The sequence below is a fragment of the Strix aluco genome, chromosome 8 (genome assembly GCF_031877795.1).
Source record: "Strix aluco isolate bStrAlu1 chromosome 8, bStrAlu1.hap1, whole genome shotgun sequence".
Lineage (NCBI taxonomy): Eukaryota > Metazoa > Chordata > Aves > Strigiformes > Strigidae > Strix > Strix aluco.
The window spans coordinates 30,295,384-30,315,788 of record NC_133938.1 but is presented as its reverse complement, the minus strand read 5'-3'; the positions used below and the strand labels follow the sequence as shown (position 1 = coordinate 30,315,788).

General features: G+C 52.8%; 1 protein-coding gene across 1 annotated transcript in view; it reads left to right on the top strand.

Annotated features, from left to right (window-relative positions):
- Positions 1-20,405, top strand: part of CACNA1E (calcium voltage-gated channel subunit alpha1 E) — a 114,072-nt gene that overhangs the window by 42,162 nt on the left and 51,505 nt on the right. The window contains exon 8 of the mRNA XM_074832939.1: positions 11,364-11,467. Coding sequence (XP_074689040.1) covers positions 11,364-11,467 — 104 coding nt within the window. The remainder of the gene's footprint in view (positions 1-11,363; positions 11,468-20,405) is intronic.

Below are 20,405 nucleotides of genomic sequence, written 5' to 3'. Positions count from 1 at the left end.
GAAAAACACCCGTGGCAAGCACGTGCTGGGGCTGTGGGCTGGCCTGGTGGGCTCTGCAGGGAGAGGGGTCAGCCCTGCCTGTCCCAGCTGGGTCCCTTGCCCGAAGCATTGCTCTGTGGTCACCGGAGCTGCCGGAACCAGTAACACCAGCCATGCAGCATGGGAACTGCAGCCCTGAGTCGGGAATTGGTTAGCCCAGGACAAATGAAAGCACAAGCATACGGACAAAGCTGCTGTTTATAGCTGTGGGAGCGATGCGAAAGTGGACAGAAGCAGGCAGGGGAGCCAGGGCTGCCTGCTCCTCCTGCCGGCGTTGCTCACGGGGACAGGCTGCCACGAGGTTCAAGCGGTTGCTGAGGTTGTAGTTGCAAGAGGCCACAGGTACAAGCATGGGCACATGTCCAGCCGTGGCCCCGGGCACCCTCCGCTCACACCGGGGGAGGCTCTGAGTGCTTCACAAATGCAGCATGGCCAGCGCGGAGGACCAGAGCCTGCTGCGCAAAGAAAGCCTGTTTCCCTGCATGGATCTGGCCATCAGGTTGAATTCCTGATCCTAATGTTGTGGCTCCAGTAAATTCCTGAGAGTCGGAGAAACCTGCAGACAGGCAGGCGTGCCTGCACGGCCGTGATAACCAATCCATAGCCAGGGCATGCAAAGTGCCAGCTTGACTTTGCCCAGGTCCACGACTGTTAGCCACGATGGGTAAAAACATTTGCCCCTTAAGCACGCACGTTAAAGCAGCACTGGAAGAGCATCCACGCTGCTAATTAAAAATTCATGGCAAGGGCTAACAGGAGCTAGCCGGCCACAATTGCTTGCTATAAACCCCAAAAACCTCTTGTGGCACAAGGGATTAGGACTATAGGGAAGCAGGAGGGTAAAAAATTATGGGAAACCCTAGGAGATGCCAGGGCTGAGTGCTGGGAGCCTTCTGGGTGCTTTTGCAGCAGGAGGAGAGCATTTACTGGGGAAGGAGAATCAAGTCCTTGCCAGCTTCCAAAATACCTACCGAAATGCAGTGGTTGTGCACAGATCTGTGTGCCGTGGCCTCGGGAGGGATGGGCTGTGCAGGTCTTGTAGCCCTGTGCAAAGCTGAAGAGCTGCCTGCGAACAGCCGGGCGCTGGTTAGGTGCGAAGCGCGAGCTGTGCGTGCGGAGCCCAGCGGCAGAAACTGCAAGACTGGCAGCAAAACGTGAGCTGCTACAAGGAAGGGAGTTTGCATCAGGCGTGACTCAACCACCCCACGTGCTTCCAGCGCGCCCGAGGTGCCACGGCCAGGAGGGTGCAGGGAGAGGCCACCCCGCAGCAGCGCTGGAGCCCAGTGCCACCACTGTTTTTGGGATCTCCTCTAAATGCGGGGGCCAAAAGGGCCGAGATGAATCTCACCACGTGCACATGTTGGTGTCTTGTGCTGCTGAGCGTGGGGCTGGGTCTTGTGAAGTTGGCTTAGGCTGGTTTTGACTGTGAGGCACTAAACCTGAGATCTCCTGCCTGGTTTATCAAATGTGGTGAAACATCAGTCGTTTTTGGAATGGGGACTGTTCAGGCAGCCCTGATTTGGGGCACTGGGAAAGGGAGGTGTGTTAAATCACTGGCCATGCTGGAGCACATGGCTCAGAGACAGCTGCACGGCTCGGCTGTTCTGCTCCCTGCCACGTCCCCAGTTGCACTAGTTGAGTGGCCTTGGAGGGGCCCAGGCAGAATTGTTGCAAAGCAGTTATTTTTCCATGGGTGTGTGTACAAGATTGCTCATCACTTGTTGGCATAAATTCCTGGGGTGTCACAATCATTCCTTGGGATGCTCAGCACTCAGCTGCTCTCCCCGAAGCACCTGTGTGTGAACAGTGTGAGAGGGACCTGAGCAGAGTGCAGGTCTGGGTGCGTTTCTCCTCTTGCCTTTTGGAGAGCGAGGGCAGTGTCTGCCTTTATGTGGGGCAGCGGAGGGCCAGCAAAATTAATGGCTTGGCCAGAGAGGAGTTTACTCTGCATTGCTGAGGTTTGCTTAGACCTGGAGCTGAGCCAGGAAACCTCCCTGAGCCTTGGTGCTTCCAAGAGCTGCTGCAGCTCCTTTGCACATCAGTGCCTGTCCCCTGGGGTCCCTGCTCCGAAGGCAGAGCTTCAGTGGTGCTGGCCACGTGCTGAGGGTCATAAGGACTCTACAGCAAGGGCTGGTGGTGCAAAGACCCCCCCCTCCCCAAACAACAGCACCTGCCCTGACACCACGGTGATGAGTGGAGCAGTGGAGGAGCTCAGTACAGCAGAGGTCCCCGCAGTCGGGGGCTGAGCCTGCCCTGCTGCTCCTTCAGGTACTGGGGATGGTGAAGCTGGGAGTGTGATGGGTAATAGTGGCTCCCAGAAAGGAGTGGTGCTGGCTAGAGCTGGTATCTGGGGAGAGGAAGAAGAGGAGGAGGGAGAGACGCTGGACAGTGGAGGAGATGGGAGCGATGGTGAAAGGGGAAAACTACTTGGCTTTTTAGTCCTCTGTGCCCTGGGATGATGCCAGGCTCTCAACCTGGAGTGCTTGCAAAGGGAAAAGGAGTCCCTTCTTGTGTGTTTTAAATTAAAACACAACACACAAAAAATATCCTGTCAGGGAGGTATGAAAATTTAATCAACACCCAGTACTCTTAGCAGCTCGGTAGCAAGCACAGATCTTAATGCCTCTGCAGCTATTCTTGGTGGCTCCTGGCCGTGCGGGAGAAGCGGGGTGTGCTGTGTGCTGGCAGGGGGACGAGGGCTGCCAAAAAGTCCCCGGCACTCGTGGCACCGCAGGACAGAGCCTCTTCCTGCTTCTTCCTCTGAAATGTTAAACACTGAGTGTCTTAAATGTGATTAAGTCAGTGAGGACTTCAGAGAGGAGACTTCCAAGTTCCACCTCAAGGGTTTAAAACCTTCCTAACTTTTAAGGAAATGAGGTTTTTTTTCCCCAAATGGCTCCTGTTGGTGCCTGAGTTGGCAGCTCGTGTGCTGCCAGCCATGGATGCTGGAGCCCATCCTCAATGGGCACGTGTGTGGCAGCCAGTCTGCTTTACCCTCTTCTCCCTCTGAAACAAATGGCTCTTTCTCCACACTCAGCAAAGCCAGACCCTCACCAGCTTGCCAAATCTTCCTGCCTTTTTTTTTTCTTTTTTTTTTTTTTCCCTTTTCCCTCCGTGTGTGTGCTGAAATGACACAGCAAGAAACAAACTGTGTCTGCTGGATCCCTAGCTTTGCAGGCATGTTCTATCAAAAGCTCCCTGCCCACACCCTCTTCCCTGCCTGCGCGGGAAAGTCTCACTCCTAGACCGTCTGCCGGCAAGAGTAGGGGAGCCGAGGGGCACTGATGCTCAGGCACCAGTGCTCTGCCCAACAGCTCCAGGCTCAAGGACGGGAGGTGGTAGGGGCTCTTGGTGCTGCCTGGTGCCTCCTTGCTCATCTTTGTTAAGCCCAGGACCTGTAATGTCATTAGTGGGTTTGGTGCTGGAAATTGTGCCGGCGAGGCTTTGCAAATTTGTTTCCACATCTCTCTGTTGGTACATGTGCTGCTGTGCATCAGGGCTGGATTTTGGGTTTATTGGGGTGATTTGGGGTCCTCAAGTGAGGTTGCGTGTGGGTCTGTTGTCCCAGAGCATCACAGCTGGAGCCAGGGATGTTCCTGCATCTAGGAAATGTATCATAAGGCCCGAGCTGCCTCTCTGGGCTTGCAACATGCTTGAAACAAAGCAGGAATCCAGGCTGGCCATCACTAAGCCCCATTGAAAACCAGCCCTAGTGCTGATCCCATGAAAACCATGCCCCGCTGCAGCACGCAGGCTCTGGGTCTACCTGGAGAGGCAGCGGCGCTGGCACGTGTCCGAGCCCGATGCCGAGGACCTGCCCTGGGAACGCCAGCGCTGCCTTAACCAAGTGTTGGGTTTAAGGAAGGCAGCGGAGCTTTGCAAATACTCCATCAGGAAAAGTTCATCCTGCCTGTGTGGCAGTTAGGGGGGTGCTGCTATCCGGGGCTGGGGAAGGTGCAGGAGGGCTCTAGGCAGGGGGAAGGTGGGGGCTTGGGCGCAGAGGTAGGGACAGCCGAGGGGCGGTGGTCACAGTGAGGGGTGGCTGAGGAGAGAGAAGGAGGAGAAGGCACGTGTGGAGACAGGGTCTGCAGAGAGATGCTGGGACATCTGGGTGTGATTTCTTGGTGGATTAGATGACAACAGAGCAATAATTGGTCTCCACGCCTATTTGAAATGTTTTGAAAACACTTGATTTTTAGTAACGCTTCTAGCAATGCATTTTTTGCTTTCCATTTATAAAACAGAAAAATGAAAGATATTGGCTTTTTTCCTGTTTCCCCACTCCTTCCCCTTCCACACACATGCACAGACACAAGAATGCCCATGCGCTGCAGGCTTTGCTGAGCTTTGTGCACCCCTCTGCTAGGACTCCTGCCTGCCCCCGGCACCCCAGAGCACCCCGTGGCCAGCGAAAGGCAGCGCTGCAGGCAGGGCATTGGGCAGGAGCTGCTCACCCTGCCTGGAGACCCTGATACGTAGCTGTGGCAGGATGCATCCCGCCGTGGGCTAGCCCCAGCCCTGCAAAGGAAATGTACCAATTTCCTCATTAACCTGATTTGGAAAAGCAAAGCATTTTCATTCAGATCTTGTCCAGTGTGGGGTGGCTGATGGATACCAGGCAGGGCTGGCAGGGAGTGAAGCATGGCCCTGCATGCAGGAGATCAAATTACTGCTATTAAAGGGAAGAAGGAGATCTGTTACTGCGCTGGGGAGAGCAGCAGCGGGTGTCAAGGTCTTGAGGGAACTGATTAGGCCAGGGAATCTGCTGTAAGGTATTTTTTTTATTCCCCCCCCCCCCCCCTTTTTTTGCTGGGGTATGGAAATTCTGAAGGCCATTCCTGCTAGTCTGTGTGTGTTTCTCAGCTGGGTGTAGCTGTGGTTTGCAGGGAGGATCAGGTTGGGGGTCACAGAGGTGATGCTAGGGGTATGGCATCAGGGTCACAGTGGGTGTCACCACCAGGCAAATACCATCAGGTGTTGCTGAGCCAAGGATTTGGTCTACAAATCATGGAAGCTGTGGTGGTTTTGCACGTGCTGTTCCGCCAGGTCTGCTCTGCCCCCATGCAGGGCAGCGAGCTCCTGGGAAGTGCTGCGGAAGGCAGGCACAGTGCCCAGGGCAAAGCCTCCCGAGATCCTGCCTTTCCCCATCATCCCCAAACCCTCTCACTAGCATTGCAGCCAGGGGGACAAGCAGACCTCTCCTGCCCAGCTGCAGTGGTTGGGATGGTTTGGTCACTCCATCCCTGCCCATTAGAACCTGCCTGCAATGCAGGCAAAGCTGTGGGTCCCTGTGGGAGCTCTCCATAGGGTGGGAGATCCCTGTCAGAGGACCACAATGAGAACAGGATGGGGCCACCCGTGCTGCTGTCCTGTGGATTTCCCCCTGCCCTGTAGCACAGTGCTGCTGTATCCCCCAAGCACATCACGGCCAGTTGGTTACAGAAATGAATGTATATTACCCCAATCCAACTAGGTGCCCTTTTGGTCTGGATTCAAACAGAAACCACAGAAGCTTTCTCCTAATGCAGCTGGATTTTGTGAGGGGACCTGACAGCCTACAGGGCACCCGTGTGTGCTGTTGATGTTAGCCAAGCTGGATGTGGAGGTCTCCAGGACACATCTCTTGCTGGGAAGGGGCAGAAATCTCCCCTCCTCTCCAGGGAAAGCTTGAAGTGGGAGCCCGGCCCTGTTACTAGACGGTAGAGAAACAATGAGGATGGATTGCTGTGTGAATGAAGTCCAGCAGCTCTCTGTTGTCCTGCTGCTCCCCAAGTGAGTTGGGTGGTCGCAGCCTCAATCCCCAGTCCCCCTCCTTGAGCTGGTGGGTAATGAGTAGCCATTAAAGGCACCCTGCACAGGCAGAACATGCTCTCTGTTTATTTTTAGGTAGGAGAGACTGAATTTGTGGGTTTTTTTGGGCTTTTTTTTCCCACCTTCCCCTATAGCAAAGAAATCCTAAAGTTTCCCATGCGAGCGCAGCCCGAGGGAGGGTACGTGTGGGCTGCGAGCTTGTGCTTTGCATTCGACTTGGGTATATATTTAGATTTCTTTAGATTTCTGGCCCCCCGAGTGAGACCTGCTTTTGCAGCTCCCTGCGCCTTTTCCCGCCCTTTGAAAAAAAAAAAAAAAACCAACCAAAAAACCCAACATAAGTGCTGCCAGAAGAATAACCCTGTGCCAGCGGTTGAGAATTGGGAGCTGGTGGGGGCTCCTTTGCTGGGTGGGGACCCACCATGCCAGCTCTGTTACCCCACGAGGGTCCTGCTCCCACACCTGAGTGGTGTCATTTATAGACTCGGAGGCTTTGCTGGCAGCAGGGTCATGTCTGAGATGTGAGTGTGGTGGTTCAGCTCTGGCTGGGAGTCTCCACCGATGCCTTGGCATGAGAAACACCCTTGGGTGCATAGTTGCTTGGGGAAGCTGTGGCTTTTTACTCTTCACTGACAAGTTCATGTGTTGGTGTCTTGGGTATGCCTGGAGGCAGTACCAAATGTGTTTCTTGGTCTGATGGCCATGGGAGAGTTTGGATGGTGGTGGTTTAGGCTGGTGGGGTACATAACAAAAAGGTGGTTGTCTTAAAGGGAAAGGAAGAAGCAGCAAAGATCAGGTGTCAGGCAGCAAATCCGCTTCCTGTGAGTGACAGGACCTGGTCTGGTGCACAGGGAGCCAGAGGCAGGAGCCAGGAATTTCTTCATTAAAGGAGTTACAGTGTTTGTGTAATTTGGGGATTAAACTTTCTGTGTCTACCCTGACTTCTGCACATGATGACCTCCTGGTACCTTCAGCAAAGGGGAAAAAAACTATGGGAAGGCACAGTGGACCAAGGTGATGAACCACTGTCTACGGAGGGATATTAAGAACAAATGATGCCCCAAAGGGATGGGAAAAGGGGCTTCTCAGTCAAGACTACTACGTCTTGGTGCCAAAGAAGTTGGGAAGCGCTATAGGAGCCATCAAAAGTCACGTTGACACAGGCCTCACGAAGGACGCTGAAAGGGGCGGTGAGCGATTCCCCATCTCTGCAGATGGAAGCAAGGCACAGTAAAGCGACAGCTGGGGAGATTTGGGCATGGATGGCTATTTCACCCCAGCTTTTTGTCAACACAAAGACAGAGGCAACAAAAGGCTGGATAGTGGGAACAAGGACATGGCCACAAGCACAGCCGATGTGGAAGCCAAGTGCTGAGACCATCGTGCCCATCAGCCCAGCGCTCAGGATGGCTTCCCCCCCACTCCGTGCTCAGAGGGAGCTGGCACATGAAATGGCAGGTCTGGTAACAAGTATTTTTAACAACTCCATCGAGTTGGGGGAGGCACCATCTGACTGGAGAATAGCGAATGCGATGCCTATATTTAAAAGCGGGGGGAGGAGGGGAAAAAAAGTAAGGCAGGCAGGAATAGGACTGTAAGCCTGACCTCGATCGCATGCCATTTTGGAACAGATTTGGAAGGCAGAAGAGGGAAATGAATCATGAGTTTGCCAAAGGTAGGTCACTCCAGGCTAACCTGGCATCAGAGACCTGGAAATGTGTAGAGCTGCTCTTTGTAGTAAAGCTTTTGCTATGGGAAAGTGTTAATAAAACGGAGAAGAGAGGAAGGAGGAGAGGAGCTCTGTGAGGCTGGCAGGGAAGCGAGCAGCATCGGGATGGCGCTGGGTGGTGTTGAGGGGACATAGTGGCTGGTGGCGACCAGCGGGGCTCCTCGGGAATGAGTCACAGGTTTTCCTGCTTCCAGTGTCGGCTGGCATCCCAGCGCTGGGGGGACGGAGGCTGCCACCCTGGGCTGGAGGTGTTCGAGGGCTGGAGGAAGAGGTGTGGGATGCAGTGAGAAATGGAAAGCCATGTGCTTGTTGGGGAACAGCAAAGATATCTCCAAGGAGCCTAGGTCTTGCTGATTGGAAAGTAGCTGTGTGGAGGAGGAGGGGATGAGCGAGTGGCCGCAGGGTGACCGCAGGCCAGCAATGCCCTGGAGTAGGAGGGAGGTTTGCAGGCAGGATGCAAAAGTCTCGGTAGGATCATGCAGGGATGGAGTGGGACCCATCAGAATGGCTCACTTGGGTCTCCTGTGTCCAGGGAAGATGAACTGAGCCTGGACAGGAGCAGGGAAGGGGCTACTAGATAAAACAGAGAGGGAGAGCTAATTGTGTGAGAGACAACTGGAGGAACCTTGTTTTGGCTAGCAAAGCAGAGACTGGGGATGGTCATGATTGCTATCTATAAATATATCAGGATGGGAAATGGGAAGGAGAAGAACTATTTCAGCCAAAGGCCAACGCTGGCAAAAGAATGGAACGGTGTATAAAATAACCACAAATAAATTTAGGATGAAAATTAGAGCAGCCATTAAAGCATCTGCTTGAGGAACCTTCCAGTGGGAATAGTGAGTTTTAAGGTAGAGTTGACAAAATCTGGGGGAGATTGCGTCACAGAAGAGGGTCTGGACTCAGCAACTCTGCAAGACCCTGGCAGTCCACATCCTCCCTCCAGGCAAACCCACTGGCCTCCAGCTGGGGAGCATGGTGTGTGTCAGAGCACCAGGGCTGACAGGACACATGGCCAGGCATGGCGGTTCCTTTGGTTTCCTGGGCACATGGACTTCAGCTTTGGGAGTGGAGAGATGGGAATACACCCACTTCTGTGTGTGTATGCACACGTACTGTTCTGTGTGCTGATGTCCTGCTGCACTGGATGCTTTGTGGTCATGATCTCCACCACAGGCTAGAGAAGCAGGGGAAGATGCAGAGCCTGTGAAACGCCAAGCCCCTCATCTTTCCCAAACAAGCCCCCTTGTTCCCCCCGGCTAGGACCTCTGCAGCCTGGGTGCTGCAAAGGTACTGGAACAACTTTTCCGGCTCCTTGGGGAATAAAAGGACAAATTTTGGCAGTTGGAGCAGCCAAGCAGGTACCAGATGACAGGCTGAAAGCACTGCATCCTGGCTGGGCATCACCAGCTCTTGGTTTTGTAGGGAGCATTGGGATGTGCCCTGGAAAATTTTATCTTGGAGCTGGGCACCAGCTGGCACCAGTCAAGGGGACCCCTGTGGCTGCTTGGGGCACCACTGCTCCTGGGGCTGCTGGCATTGGCCTGGGTGTCTGGGACCACCCGAGTGGCCAGTGGTGTGTCCTTGGGTATGTGGGGTCTGTGACCACAGTTCCTCATCCCCTCCCCTGCCTCAGCAGTGCCCCTCCTGGAGCTGCTGGCTGCTAGCAGTGCTGGACATGTAACTCCCAAAAACCCCCTAAAATCTGTCTAATTTATCTCCACCCCCATGGAAGCTGGGTACCCAAATGCACGTAGAGGTCGGGATCGCAGACAGCCCATCCCATCAGGGTGCTGCCAAGCTCCTGCCTCAGGTTTCCTGACTGCAAGTGCCCAGTGCCACCAGATTTGACCGTGTCCACGAAACACTGTGGGAAGAGGTGGTCTGGGTGCTGCTGCTGATATTATTGGCTGGTAACCATGGGGAAATTGCTCTCTGCTCCATCATCTCATCCCTGTCTCCCCCTCCATCTCCTGCTGAGCATTGCGGGAGAGGATAAGGCCAAAGGAGGGGTGGCGATGGCCCAGCCCTGAGGGAAGATGTCTTGTTCACCTGTAGGAAAGGAGTTTATCTGGTTTGCATCCCCTGTGCCAAAGACCTTGGGGAAAGCCCGTGGGTTTTGGGCAGGAGCCAGTTTCAAAGGTGAGCAATCCTGGCACAGGTGGCAGGTACCCAGTGGCAACTTGTCAGGGAGCTGAAGCCCAGCCAAGCTTGGGCTGAGGGATGCACGATGCCTTGAAGACACTGTGGCAAATGGTGCTGTCAGAGCAGAGAGCGGTGGTCTGGGTGTCTCTGGAGGGCAGTGATGAATGCTGGCTGTATGGGATTCCCACGCATCATTCCCACCTCCGTGCACTCGCTTCTGTGGCCCCAAGGAAAGGGGCTGGTGGTCTACTGGGGGTCCTGAATGGTGTACACGACCTTGAGAAGACACATGTGGCTTCCCTGGTGCTGAAGGAGGAGGCCAGTGAGTCGTCTTTCCCCAGCCAAGGGGAAAGTCCTTATTGCTGCTGTGTGCCAGGCGGTCCTCAGCACTGGGGTCTCTGCCCACAACACCCACATCCCAGTGCTGTGGTCAGTGCCTGCAGCAGGATGTGCTGGTGTCACCCCTCCTGCCTTGGGCTCAGTGTCAGGGTGGTGGGGAAGCCCGGCTGAGGTTCCCGCTGGTGCCTTGGTCATCATCGGAGGAAGACTCCGGCGCAGTGGCTTTCTCTCCGCCCTCGGAGATGCGCTTCTCCCCTTGCAGAGCCTCATCTCGGCTCCTGCACTGGCTGACCGGGAGATGTGGTGCCAATGACTCAGACGAAGATGAGGGCTTAATTAGCACGGGGAGAGGGGGGAAGAGAGAGAAAAGAGAAAGAGTCTTTCATTGCAACAAGATTGATACCACCTCCCCCAGACAGTCACGTTCTGCCGCATCACCCTCCAGCCCGGCGTCATGTGCGCCGTGCCTGACACCAGAGGACAAATGGGGCCTGGGAAGTGGCTGCGAGGTACAGGGGGGCACTGCTTTATTAAAAGCCTCAGTGAATAAATGTCTGGAGGCACTGAGCAGGGCTTGCCAGCACCCTTTTTAGCTGTCAGGCTTTGCGCTGTCATTAGCTCCTTGGGGTTGGGGTAGTGTGCCTGGGGCAGGAGGGTGTTTGCAAGGTATTTAGCAATGCCATCAGCAAAACACCCATTTGAAGGCGTGGGGCTTGTCTGCACCAGCCCCTTTTCTGCTGTCCAAGGCTGCCTATTCTTTAGTTACCAGCTTCCCTGGCCCTCCGACACCTTATAAATCTTTCCCTCTTCACCTGTGTTGTGCTCGTCAGGCACTGCTGTCGCTGGGCTGTTTTGTCCTGTCTCGGTGGGATGTGCAGGGGAGCACTGAATCGAGCTGCTGGGGGAGGCATGTTTGGGGTGTCCCCCATGCCCCTGATTTCAGGCTGCAAGGCCCTGCACCTCTTGCTATACCACTGTCTTACAGCCCCTGTGTCCCTGGAGGGATGGTAGGAGGAGGCAGAGGAGAGCGGCCCTGCCCAATGAGGGCTGGAGGTGGTGGAAGAGAGTGTGGCTGGGGCAGGATGCTGAGAGGCATGGGGAGCTCCCCTGCAGGCATGCCTGCACAGGCAGCACCTGGTGCCCATCAAGGCTTGGCAGGCATGGCCATGTCACCCTGAGGAGCCTAGTGTGGTCAGCCTGGAGGGAGAATTGCCACCGTGCTGAAGCTAATGCACCATCCCTCTGCCTCAGGTGCTGGTGTTGAAGATAACATCACACGTGTTTTTTCTTTCCCCTCCAGACCAATGATGCCTTAGGAGCCACCTGGAACTGGCTGTACTTCATCCCCCTCATCATCATTGGATCCTTCTTTGTCCTCAACCTTGTCCTGGGAGTGCTGTCGGGGTAAGCAAGATGCTGTCCTTCCCCTTCGGGCCATGCCCATCACATGTCTCTGAGCCCCAAAGTTGGCCCCTGGTACTGCTGTGCCCCCCAGGACCCCAGTAGCTGGGTCCCCCTGTCCCCTCCAAGCCTGCCTGCCCCACAGCAAGGGATCGCTCCCCAGCTCTGTTTAGCTCCTTCGCTCCCTGAGAGGCTGGGAAAGGTGCAGCCTTGAAGATGCTTTCTTGTTTCTCATTGCTGAAGAGCTCATGGTTTTGGTCACCTGTGAGAAATCGTCAGTGTTGATCTTCTGGCTGCTTGGGACCTGCTGGAGGGGAGAGACATGGAGGGGCCTTATGGAAATGTGCTTGAGTCCAGGGTAGTTGGGTGTGCATTTTCTGGCTGATAGAATGTGGTGGGCATGGGTTGGGATGGGTTTTGGGCATGTGTGGGGGCAATGTGGGGCACCTCCATGCCATGCGGGCCGTGGCTGGGAGGATGTGCCTGACGCTGGTGGGGTATGAAGAGTGGTGAGGGTAGGGGTGCCTGGCATGCACGTGGACAAGCCTGGGATGTAGGGACAATGCGACTATCCCTGTTCTGCAATTCCCAGGGGAAAGGAGGTTTTAATCCAAGTCATTAAGCTGGGTTTGGAGAGAAAAAGGCTTCTTGTCTCCATGACAATGAACTGTGGTTGCATCAGACATCCTCAACCGCTGGCAGGGGCTGGTGCATGGGGAGAGCATGCCTTCTCCTGCACTGGGAGGGGGATGTTGGACTCCTTTGCCCTTGCTGCAGATGGCAGAGCCACCATGCCCTGTGCACTGCCGCAAGTAATTTTTTTCCTAATTACCCACCATGGCAAAAAAAAAGTGCCACCATAGCACTGGTTTGGCCAGCTGGATAGCCCTTAGGTTCAGGGATCAATGTGGAGACTCGCCCTGGCCACCTCTGTTGCTGTCCTAAGTGTCCCTGTGAGTTCAGGTGTGATGGTGGTTGTTTCAGGAATGTTTCTGGAATGCCAAGCTGGGCTTCAGGGTCTGTTGGTGGGTTGAATTTCCCCAGCTCTCAGTCTGGGCTCTGGTGACGGGCTGCAGGAAGGGCTTCATCCTGCCTTTCAGGGAGGGAGCTCTTACCGAAGATGAAGACATCCAAGCAGTGTTGGGTGGCTTTTGCATTTCTTACGCCACATCCAGCTTGGGGATTTGAGCAAAGTTCAACTGGGTGTCAGTGTCAAGCAGGAGCTTTCCTATAAAAGCCCAGAGAAGGGAAGTTAGGAAACTCAGGGCTAGACAGCTGGAAAAGCCCCTTATTGCAGTGTTGAATTGTTCCACATAGTGTGTTGTGTGGACACTGAGGCTTTTGGTGCTGGCATGATGGTGTGAGCAGCCTGGGAACACAGCAAAGTAGCACCGCTCTGGTCTGCAAGCCAGCCGCTGGCAGGAGAAGCACAGGGTGGCTAGTGGGATGTCTGGCCTGTGCCCTGGTCCATGCTCGGTGCTTGCCTGCACCGGGACTGTGCGAGGCAGCTGTTCCCACGCCTGCCGAATTGGATGCAGTTGTCTAGGGCTCTTCCCAGGCGCCGGCTGGCATTTCGACTGTTTGTTTATTGCTAATAGGGTTTGTATTGGGGAAGGATGCAAGTGGGTGGGTGGCCTAATTGGCAATGGAGATGCTCTTGTGGTGTGCCAGATACCTAGGGAAAAGCGCAACTGCTCAGCTTTCTGGAGGGCTGAGTGAGGTGAGCGGAGGCGGCAGGCTGGGCTCTGCCACGTGATGGCAAGGCCACTGCACATGCCCTCCTGCCTGGCCACAGCCACGGACATCCTCTGCGGCTCAGTGGATGTAGTACCTTGGCGGTGGTGAAGCATCCTCTTGCCAAAGCTGCTGCCAGATCCACAGAGGGGTGCGACACGAGACGGGAGAAGGTACTTCTGCAGGCAAACAATGTGCATCCTTGAGTGCAATAAGAAGGGCTTCGTTCCTTGCTTTGCTTGCTTTGTTTTTAACACTTCTCGCAACCCTCTTGTGCTGGAAGAGAGCACTTGGCTCTGCTGCGGGTGGGGAAGGGTGACCTTTCCATCCCCCAGCCTTTGAGCTGGATGAGCAGGCAGGGTCTGGCTGGATCTCCCTGCACACGCCGCGGCTGGGCTGAGCTGGGAGGAGAAGGTCACTTTGGGGATGAGCTCCATGGAAACACCTCCACGCAAAGGAAACCTTTCCCCAGTGTTACGGCACTGCTCTGGGGGAAGGCAGGCAGCCGTGCCCAGCTAGCTGAAATCACAGTTGCTCTGTTAACTTGGGACGCAGCAGTGAGTGGCGAGTCCTGGTAGCCTGCTTGCAGAAACCTGGACCCATATTGCTTGCAAACAGCACCATCTGTACCGGCGAATAATGAGGTCCACTTGGGATTTCCAGCCTTCTTCTTGAAGATCTCGCTCATGAGCTGCTGCAGAGCTGCCTCTCTGCCCTCACTTCGTCTCAGCAGCGGTTTTCTTTGAGGAAACAATCAAACACCCGAGGCAAGTCCTGAATGCAAAGAGGCTGCAGGAGGACATTTGTATGTTTAACTTGCCACCATCAGAAGTTTGCCGGAGCCCAGATTTAGCAATCTTCTGGTTGTGATGCGCATCTCTCCCAACAGTCAGTTCCCCAACTGTTAAGCTGAGGCATGACCTCCGTGATGTAAACAGCCTGGATCCATCTGCTCCTAAGCACAAAGTATGTGGGAGAGGAAAAGAAATGATTTCCATCATACTGAGGCTCCTCGATTTTTCTCTCTAAATACTAACACGCACACACGCACTGGAATTGCATGCAACACTATTAAGAGGAGATGGAGTCGCTCCAGGCAGGAAGGGCTTGGAGAGTCAGTTCTTCTGGGGCTTTGGCACTTATTACGGTGTCTATTAACTTTCCCCCCTCTATGGGTGCAATTATGGATCAATTAATTCTAACTGAAAGCAGGAAAGAAAAAAAAAAAATTGGCCCTGTTCCTCTTTGAGAGCAGGTATGAAGCCCAAGGAGATGTGACTGCTCAGCTTTTAAAGCTACACAAGCTACCGAAATAATCCTGGCAGAAGAGAGTCAGTGGGAGCGAGAGAGGGTGGAGCATCAGTTGAAATGCCCTGTTTTCTGCCACGTGGCAGCCGGTGGATTTGGGAGCTTGGGAAGATGCTGAGACTCATATCGAGTGTTGCCTGCTGCTGTCCTGTGGCCTGAGGTTAGTGTCACCCAGCACCCTGCTGTGGTGAGGCAGGGTGCACCTGCAGCTCTGCACCTCTTCCCAGGGAGAAGTGCTGTAGTGCAGAGAGGGAATGGCGTGCCGCAGCCATCTCTGCTGTGGGATGGGTAGGAGGTGTGGATGGGACCTCCTTCCACCCCTGGCCCCTTTTGTGCAGTGCCCTGCGGTCAGTTGGCTTTGGGTCAGGGGGATGGAAAAGTTGCACGTGCACCATACCGAAGATTTGCAAAGGGCTGGTCTCCCTTCTTTGTGAAACGGTGGGGTTTTTTTGTTCAGTTGTTTCTCACGTAAAACACTTTGGATCTGTGCATTCATGCTGCATCTCCAGAGCAGCAGAGACGGGGCAAGACCTGTGCTGGCCGGTCCCCGCTGCCTGTGGCATGCATGGTGCCGTGGTGGCAATGATGCTACCCCAGTAATGACCACAGCTCACCTGTTCTAGCCAATGCAGAGGTCCTGCTTGCCTTGCTCCTCCTGGCAAGAAGACAGCTTATGTCTAGCTTGTTGCTGGGAGCAAGAAGATGAAAGAATGAGGATAAAAAATAAGCTGTGCTTGGAGGTATAACATCGAGGACTCATGCAGAGTTTCTGATACCAGACAGGCTGTGTTTTGACTCTTTCCTCTCTCCTTTTCCTCAGTCCCTGCAGTAAACCCCTCCTTCATTCATTGCAGCATCTGTCATCCTGTTAGGGTAGACCTGTAGCCCTTGTGGACTCCTTTCCCCTATCTAGTCTCATACTTCCAGCCCCTTTCCAGGGTGACAAAGCTGCTAGAATCACTGGTATTTGTAGTCCGCAGCAATAGCTGAATGGGTGCAGAGTAGAAGGGGATGCTGCCTGACCTGGGAAGGCTGGGTCTGTGGGTCTGCTAAGGAGAAGACCTCTGGAAGCTGATGGCAGAGCAAGAAGTTGAACACCATGGCAAGAAAAATGAAATCCATCTGCCTTGTACCAAACAAGAGAGTAATTTAAATCCTCCTAATTGCTTCCACTCATCCTGGTGATGTTAAGTCTTTTCTCCCTTTAAGTCTTTTCTGCCCCCCACCCCCAGCTCTTGCACTAAGTCTTTGAAAGAAACGACTAATGTTATAATTAAAGGATCAATTTGGCAAGATTTCTTTGTCTTAAGATCTTCTTTCTTTCAGGTTGGGTTAGCGCTGCATTCCCAGTCTCCAGAGAGTTTTCTTCAGCTCCTTCAGGAGCCTTCTGTACCATCTCTGAAATCTTTTCACTTCACTTAATTTGAATTTTTTTCCCTTCCAATTTTGAGGCATAACAAATGATGAATAAAATTAAGTTTTATAGCAATTAATAAAAAGGGCGTTGAAGGAACAAGTGTACATTTTCAATGGAGGCAGGATTTTTTTTGCTGGCTCTACACAAAACCTGGGCCCCGTGCATTCAAGCTGGATCAGGTGGTTTGAAGCCAAAAATGCTGGGAAGAGGATTAATGTCTCGGAGGTAGGCGGTTTGTGAAGAGGAAAGCGGGGAGACACGTCACCACAATGCAGGAAGGCTTGTGGGGAGATCGTGAGGGATAGCAAGATGCCAACAAACATGCCCGAGAAATATTACATCGGAAGCGTGAAAGCGTGGAAGCATCTTTTTTTTTTTTTTCTTTAATGGTTGTAGCATCTCAGGGAGTGGCTCGGATGAGATGTAAAATGGCTGCGCCCATTGTGTGTTTGGGGATTCAGTAGCTGGAACTGCTTTTGAATGAAGCTGTGTGTGTAATGGGGAGGGGGTCTGCGATGCCTCCTGCCAGGTCCCCCAGCCCCATCATGGGATGCACTTTGGTTGGGCCACATTTGGGGAGAAATGGCCACGCTTGTCACTTTGTTCTGGGGGAGCTCTTGTGTCATTGACGTGGTATCTGAACATGAGTGAAGCAAAGGAGCCTTTGAGATCTTCATCTATATTCAGCAGCCAGGTGGGCATCCATATTCAATGAGTGCCTCTCTGCCTTGCTCTGCTGTACCACCTTTCTGCGGAGGGCCTCCAAGCCCTTTGCAAACAAGCTCCCTGACAAGAGACATGCATGTCTGGTGTGCTGTATCCTCCGGTGTTACAGGGAGTAACGACTCCTCTTACAGCCAGCCGGACAGGCTAAAAAAAATCCACAATAAAGAGACGACTCAGTGACTTTCCCATTTTATTTCTCTTTGCAAATTATTTGCCAGCATGTCTCAGCTGCTTCAGATTTGCTCTTATTTGTGCCTTCTTGCAAATATGCTCTGTGGACTGCCTGTTGTCTGCGGACTGTGGGTGAAAAGGCTTATTTTTGATCCTCTCGACAAAGCACTCGGCAGATAGTTCTTGCTTACAGATTGCTTTTGGAATTGTTTGTTCCAGAGCATCGTAATTTCCATCATCCTGGTTAATGACAGTGCAGCCACAGCTGAAGCTCTTTGACTTGGCGGATGGCTTTGGAGATGCCCAGTTTCTTCATGACCAACTCCATCCTTGCAAGGGGGTGCAGGGCACTCCTGTTGGGTGAAGTAGGCAGGATGCCCCAAATGAATTACATAGCATTATCAGTTCTTTGTACATCATAGATGGTTGTTTGTTTTGCAGTGGCAGAGTGACATCTCTAGCAGTTGCATTGTGGGTTTCACACTTGATGGTTGGTTCTGAATTCATTCTATTTGTGTGTTGAAGGCATCAATTAGAGTGCTTGGAAGTTCCTGGGAAGTTAATATGAAGAAATGTTGAAAATTGGTGAATTTTTTTTTCCATGCTGTAACTCACCTGCAGTACTGGCCGTACGCTTTTCATCTGCAGATGGCTGTCACTTGCGAAGGGGGACTATAAAACTGTTCTCTGCTTACAGAGGATAAAAACTAGAGCATAGGAGGGAAGGGGAGGAGTGACATTTTCCCAGCGCTGCATGAGCCAGTGGGAGTGATTGCGAACAAAGCCCGGGGCTCTTGAAGCAGTGAAGCTGCGCTGCTCATACCAGCCCTGCCTGATAAGAACGAAATAAAATCCAGAGCTTCCATCTCTGTTTCTTGCTGCTGGGGCTACCAGACCCTCCTCCACCTTTCTGTAGCTTTCTTGCAGCATGGGCTGACTTTGCTATTGCTGCCTTTGATGCAACATTGCAAACAGCAGACTTCTGAGCAGTGGGGACAGAGATGAAAAACTCAGCGTTGTTACCCTTGGAAGAGTGTTGAAACTGAGACTCTACAACTGGAATGTCGGTGGCTCTCTTTTCCTAGTTATATTTGTCCTCTTTGTCATTTATTTTTCTCTACTTCAGAACAATAAGCTCTCCAAACTGTTGGCTGCTCTGAGCCCAACCCAAGTATTGTGGAAAACCTATCTTTTTCTTTTAAAGGTCACAGCAGGGTTGAGCTGAACACAAAGCAAGCATTCACATGTGCTTTTCTCACTTTGATGATGGAGTACTTCTTGTTCTTGGAGAGCATACGTGAAGTGTGTGGAGAGGGGCTGATCCCACCCTGAAATGCAAAGGCTGGACTGGACACCTGCATCTCTGCTGGGCTCTGCTGGTGAGGGACAGGCTTTACAGCAAGGCACAGCTGATGCCCACGCATGTTCCCAACCGATAGGTGAACCTGCTCATTCTTGGATGAATGAGAGTCTGTTGACTGAAGCTAACTGTAGACAAGAAACAGGGATAACTGGAGAGAAGAGGGGAGGTATTTAAAGTCCTTGCTGTTCAGTGGGCTGTGTTCCCCATCAGCAAAGTCTGAGTTCTCATGTATTTCTCACTGCCTTGAGTCATTTCAGTGTCTCCATTGCTGCTCTGGCTCTCCATCAAATGCCAATTATTTGAATTCTTGAACTTCATCTTCAAAGTTGCCCCAAACCTGGGCTCGAGAGATCCCATAACACAGCTGGCCAATGGTGACCCTTTCCCTGCTGCTTTGGGCCCTAGGTGGAGCCACGATGGTCCATATCTCTCTGAGGGACCAGCTTATAAAAGGAGCTTTTTAGTGCTGGGAGTCTTGACTTTGCTTTGGGTGACTCCTCCTCTGGAGCCCATCTGTCCTCTCTCCACTTGTGGAGACAGTTTCCCGTTTAGACTGCCTTCTCCCTGTGTCTTTCATGTTGTCATTGCCTGTCCCTTCTGCCTCTGTTTCTGTTAACTCCTCTTAGCATGACTAGGTCTTTCTGAATTGTGCATGCTGCTTGGTATCAATCCTGTCTAATACAAGCCCCTTTAGGATGTGGTAGAAGTGACAGACATCAGTGAGTACCTATAATAAAACTAATGATAGAATACCAGGTTGGAAGGGACTTCAAGGATCATCTGGTCCAACCTTTCCTGGCAAAAGCCCAGTCTAGACAAGATGGCCCAGCACCCTGTCCAGCTGAATCTTAAGTGTCCAGTGGGGAATCCACCACTTCCCTGGGGAGATTATTTCAGTGGCTGATTGCTCTCACTGTGAAAAATTTTCCTCTTGTGTCCAATCAGATCTCCCCAGGAGTAACTTGTACCCACTACCCCTTGTCTTTTACATGTGACTCCTTGTAAAAATGGAGTCTCCATCCTCATTGTAGCCACCCTTTAAATACTGGAACATGGGGATAAGGTCTCCCCTAAGCCTTCTCTTCTCAAGGCTGAACCAACCCAGTTCTCTCAGCCTGTCCTCACAGGGCAGGCTGCCCAGTCCCTTGATCATCTCTGTGGCCCTTCTCTGGACCCTCTCCAGCCTGTCCACATCTTTTTTGTATAGCAGGGACCAAAACAGTATTCCAGGTGTGGCCTGGCAAGCACTGAGTAGAGAGTGGGATAACCACTTCTTTCTCTCTGCTGGTGATGCCCTTGCTGATGCAGCCCCAGCACGGCTTCCTTTACCACAGCCCCACACTGTTCACTCATGTTGAGCTGGTTGACCCTTTCCACAGAGCTACTCTCCAGCCAGGTAGATCCCAGCCTGTGCTGCACACCTGGGTTATGTTTTCTCAGGTGCAAGACCTTACACTTGTCCTTGTTGAACTTCATAAGGTTCTTGCTATCCCACTCTTCCAGCCTATCCAGACCTTCCTGCAGGGTGGCTCTCGCTTCCCGAGTGTCTACTTCCCCACTCAGCTTGGTATCACCAGCAAACTTCATTGGGGTACTCTTGATCCCATCATCCAGATCACTTATGAAGATATTAAACAGCATTGGGCCCAATATCGATCCCTGGGGGGCCCCACTTGTGACAGGTTGCCAGTTTGAAAAGGAGCTATTTCCCACCACCTTCTGGGTGTGGCCTGTCAGCCAGTTCCCCACCCACTTCACAGACCACTTGTCTAGACCGTAACACATCAGTTTCTCTAGGAGGAGGCTGTGGGAAACCGCATAGAAAGCCTTGGAGAAATCCAGGTAGACAATCACAATCTTTCTCCAAGGTAGAAGGTAGCCATCAGTATCTGCCCCTTCTTAAATGGGACAGTGATGTAATGGGTAATGTCAGGGCTGGTATCTCCCAGCTCCTTCTCATTTTACCATTTATTGTCACCAACAGCTTGTCAGCTTTTCATTCCCCAATTCGTGTGTCTGCCGGTGCTCTATAAATGTGCTCCCTTTTAGCATCGTCAGCTGTGCTCTACACTTCTTGCTGCAGCTTTGTCACAACGCGGTGAACACATAACTCTCACCGAAGTACACATGGGTGTTCAAAAGCTAACGCCACCACCAAAAGGGAATACAAGAAATAGGATGTTTCTGTTTTCCTTTTTTTGTATTCTCTCTTTTCACCAGGT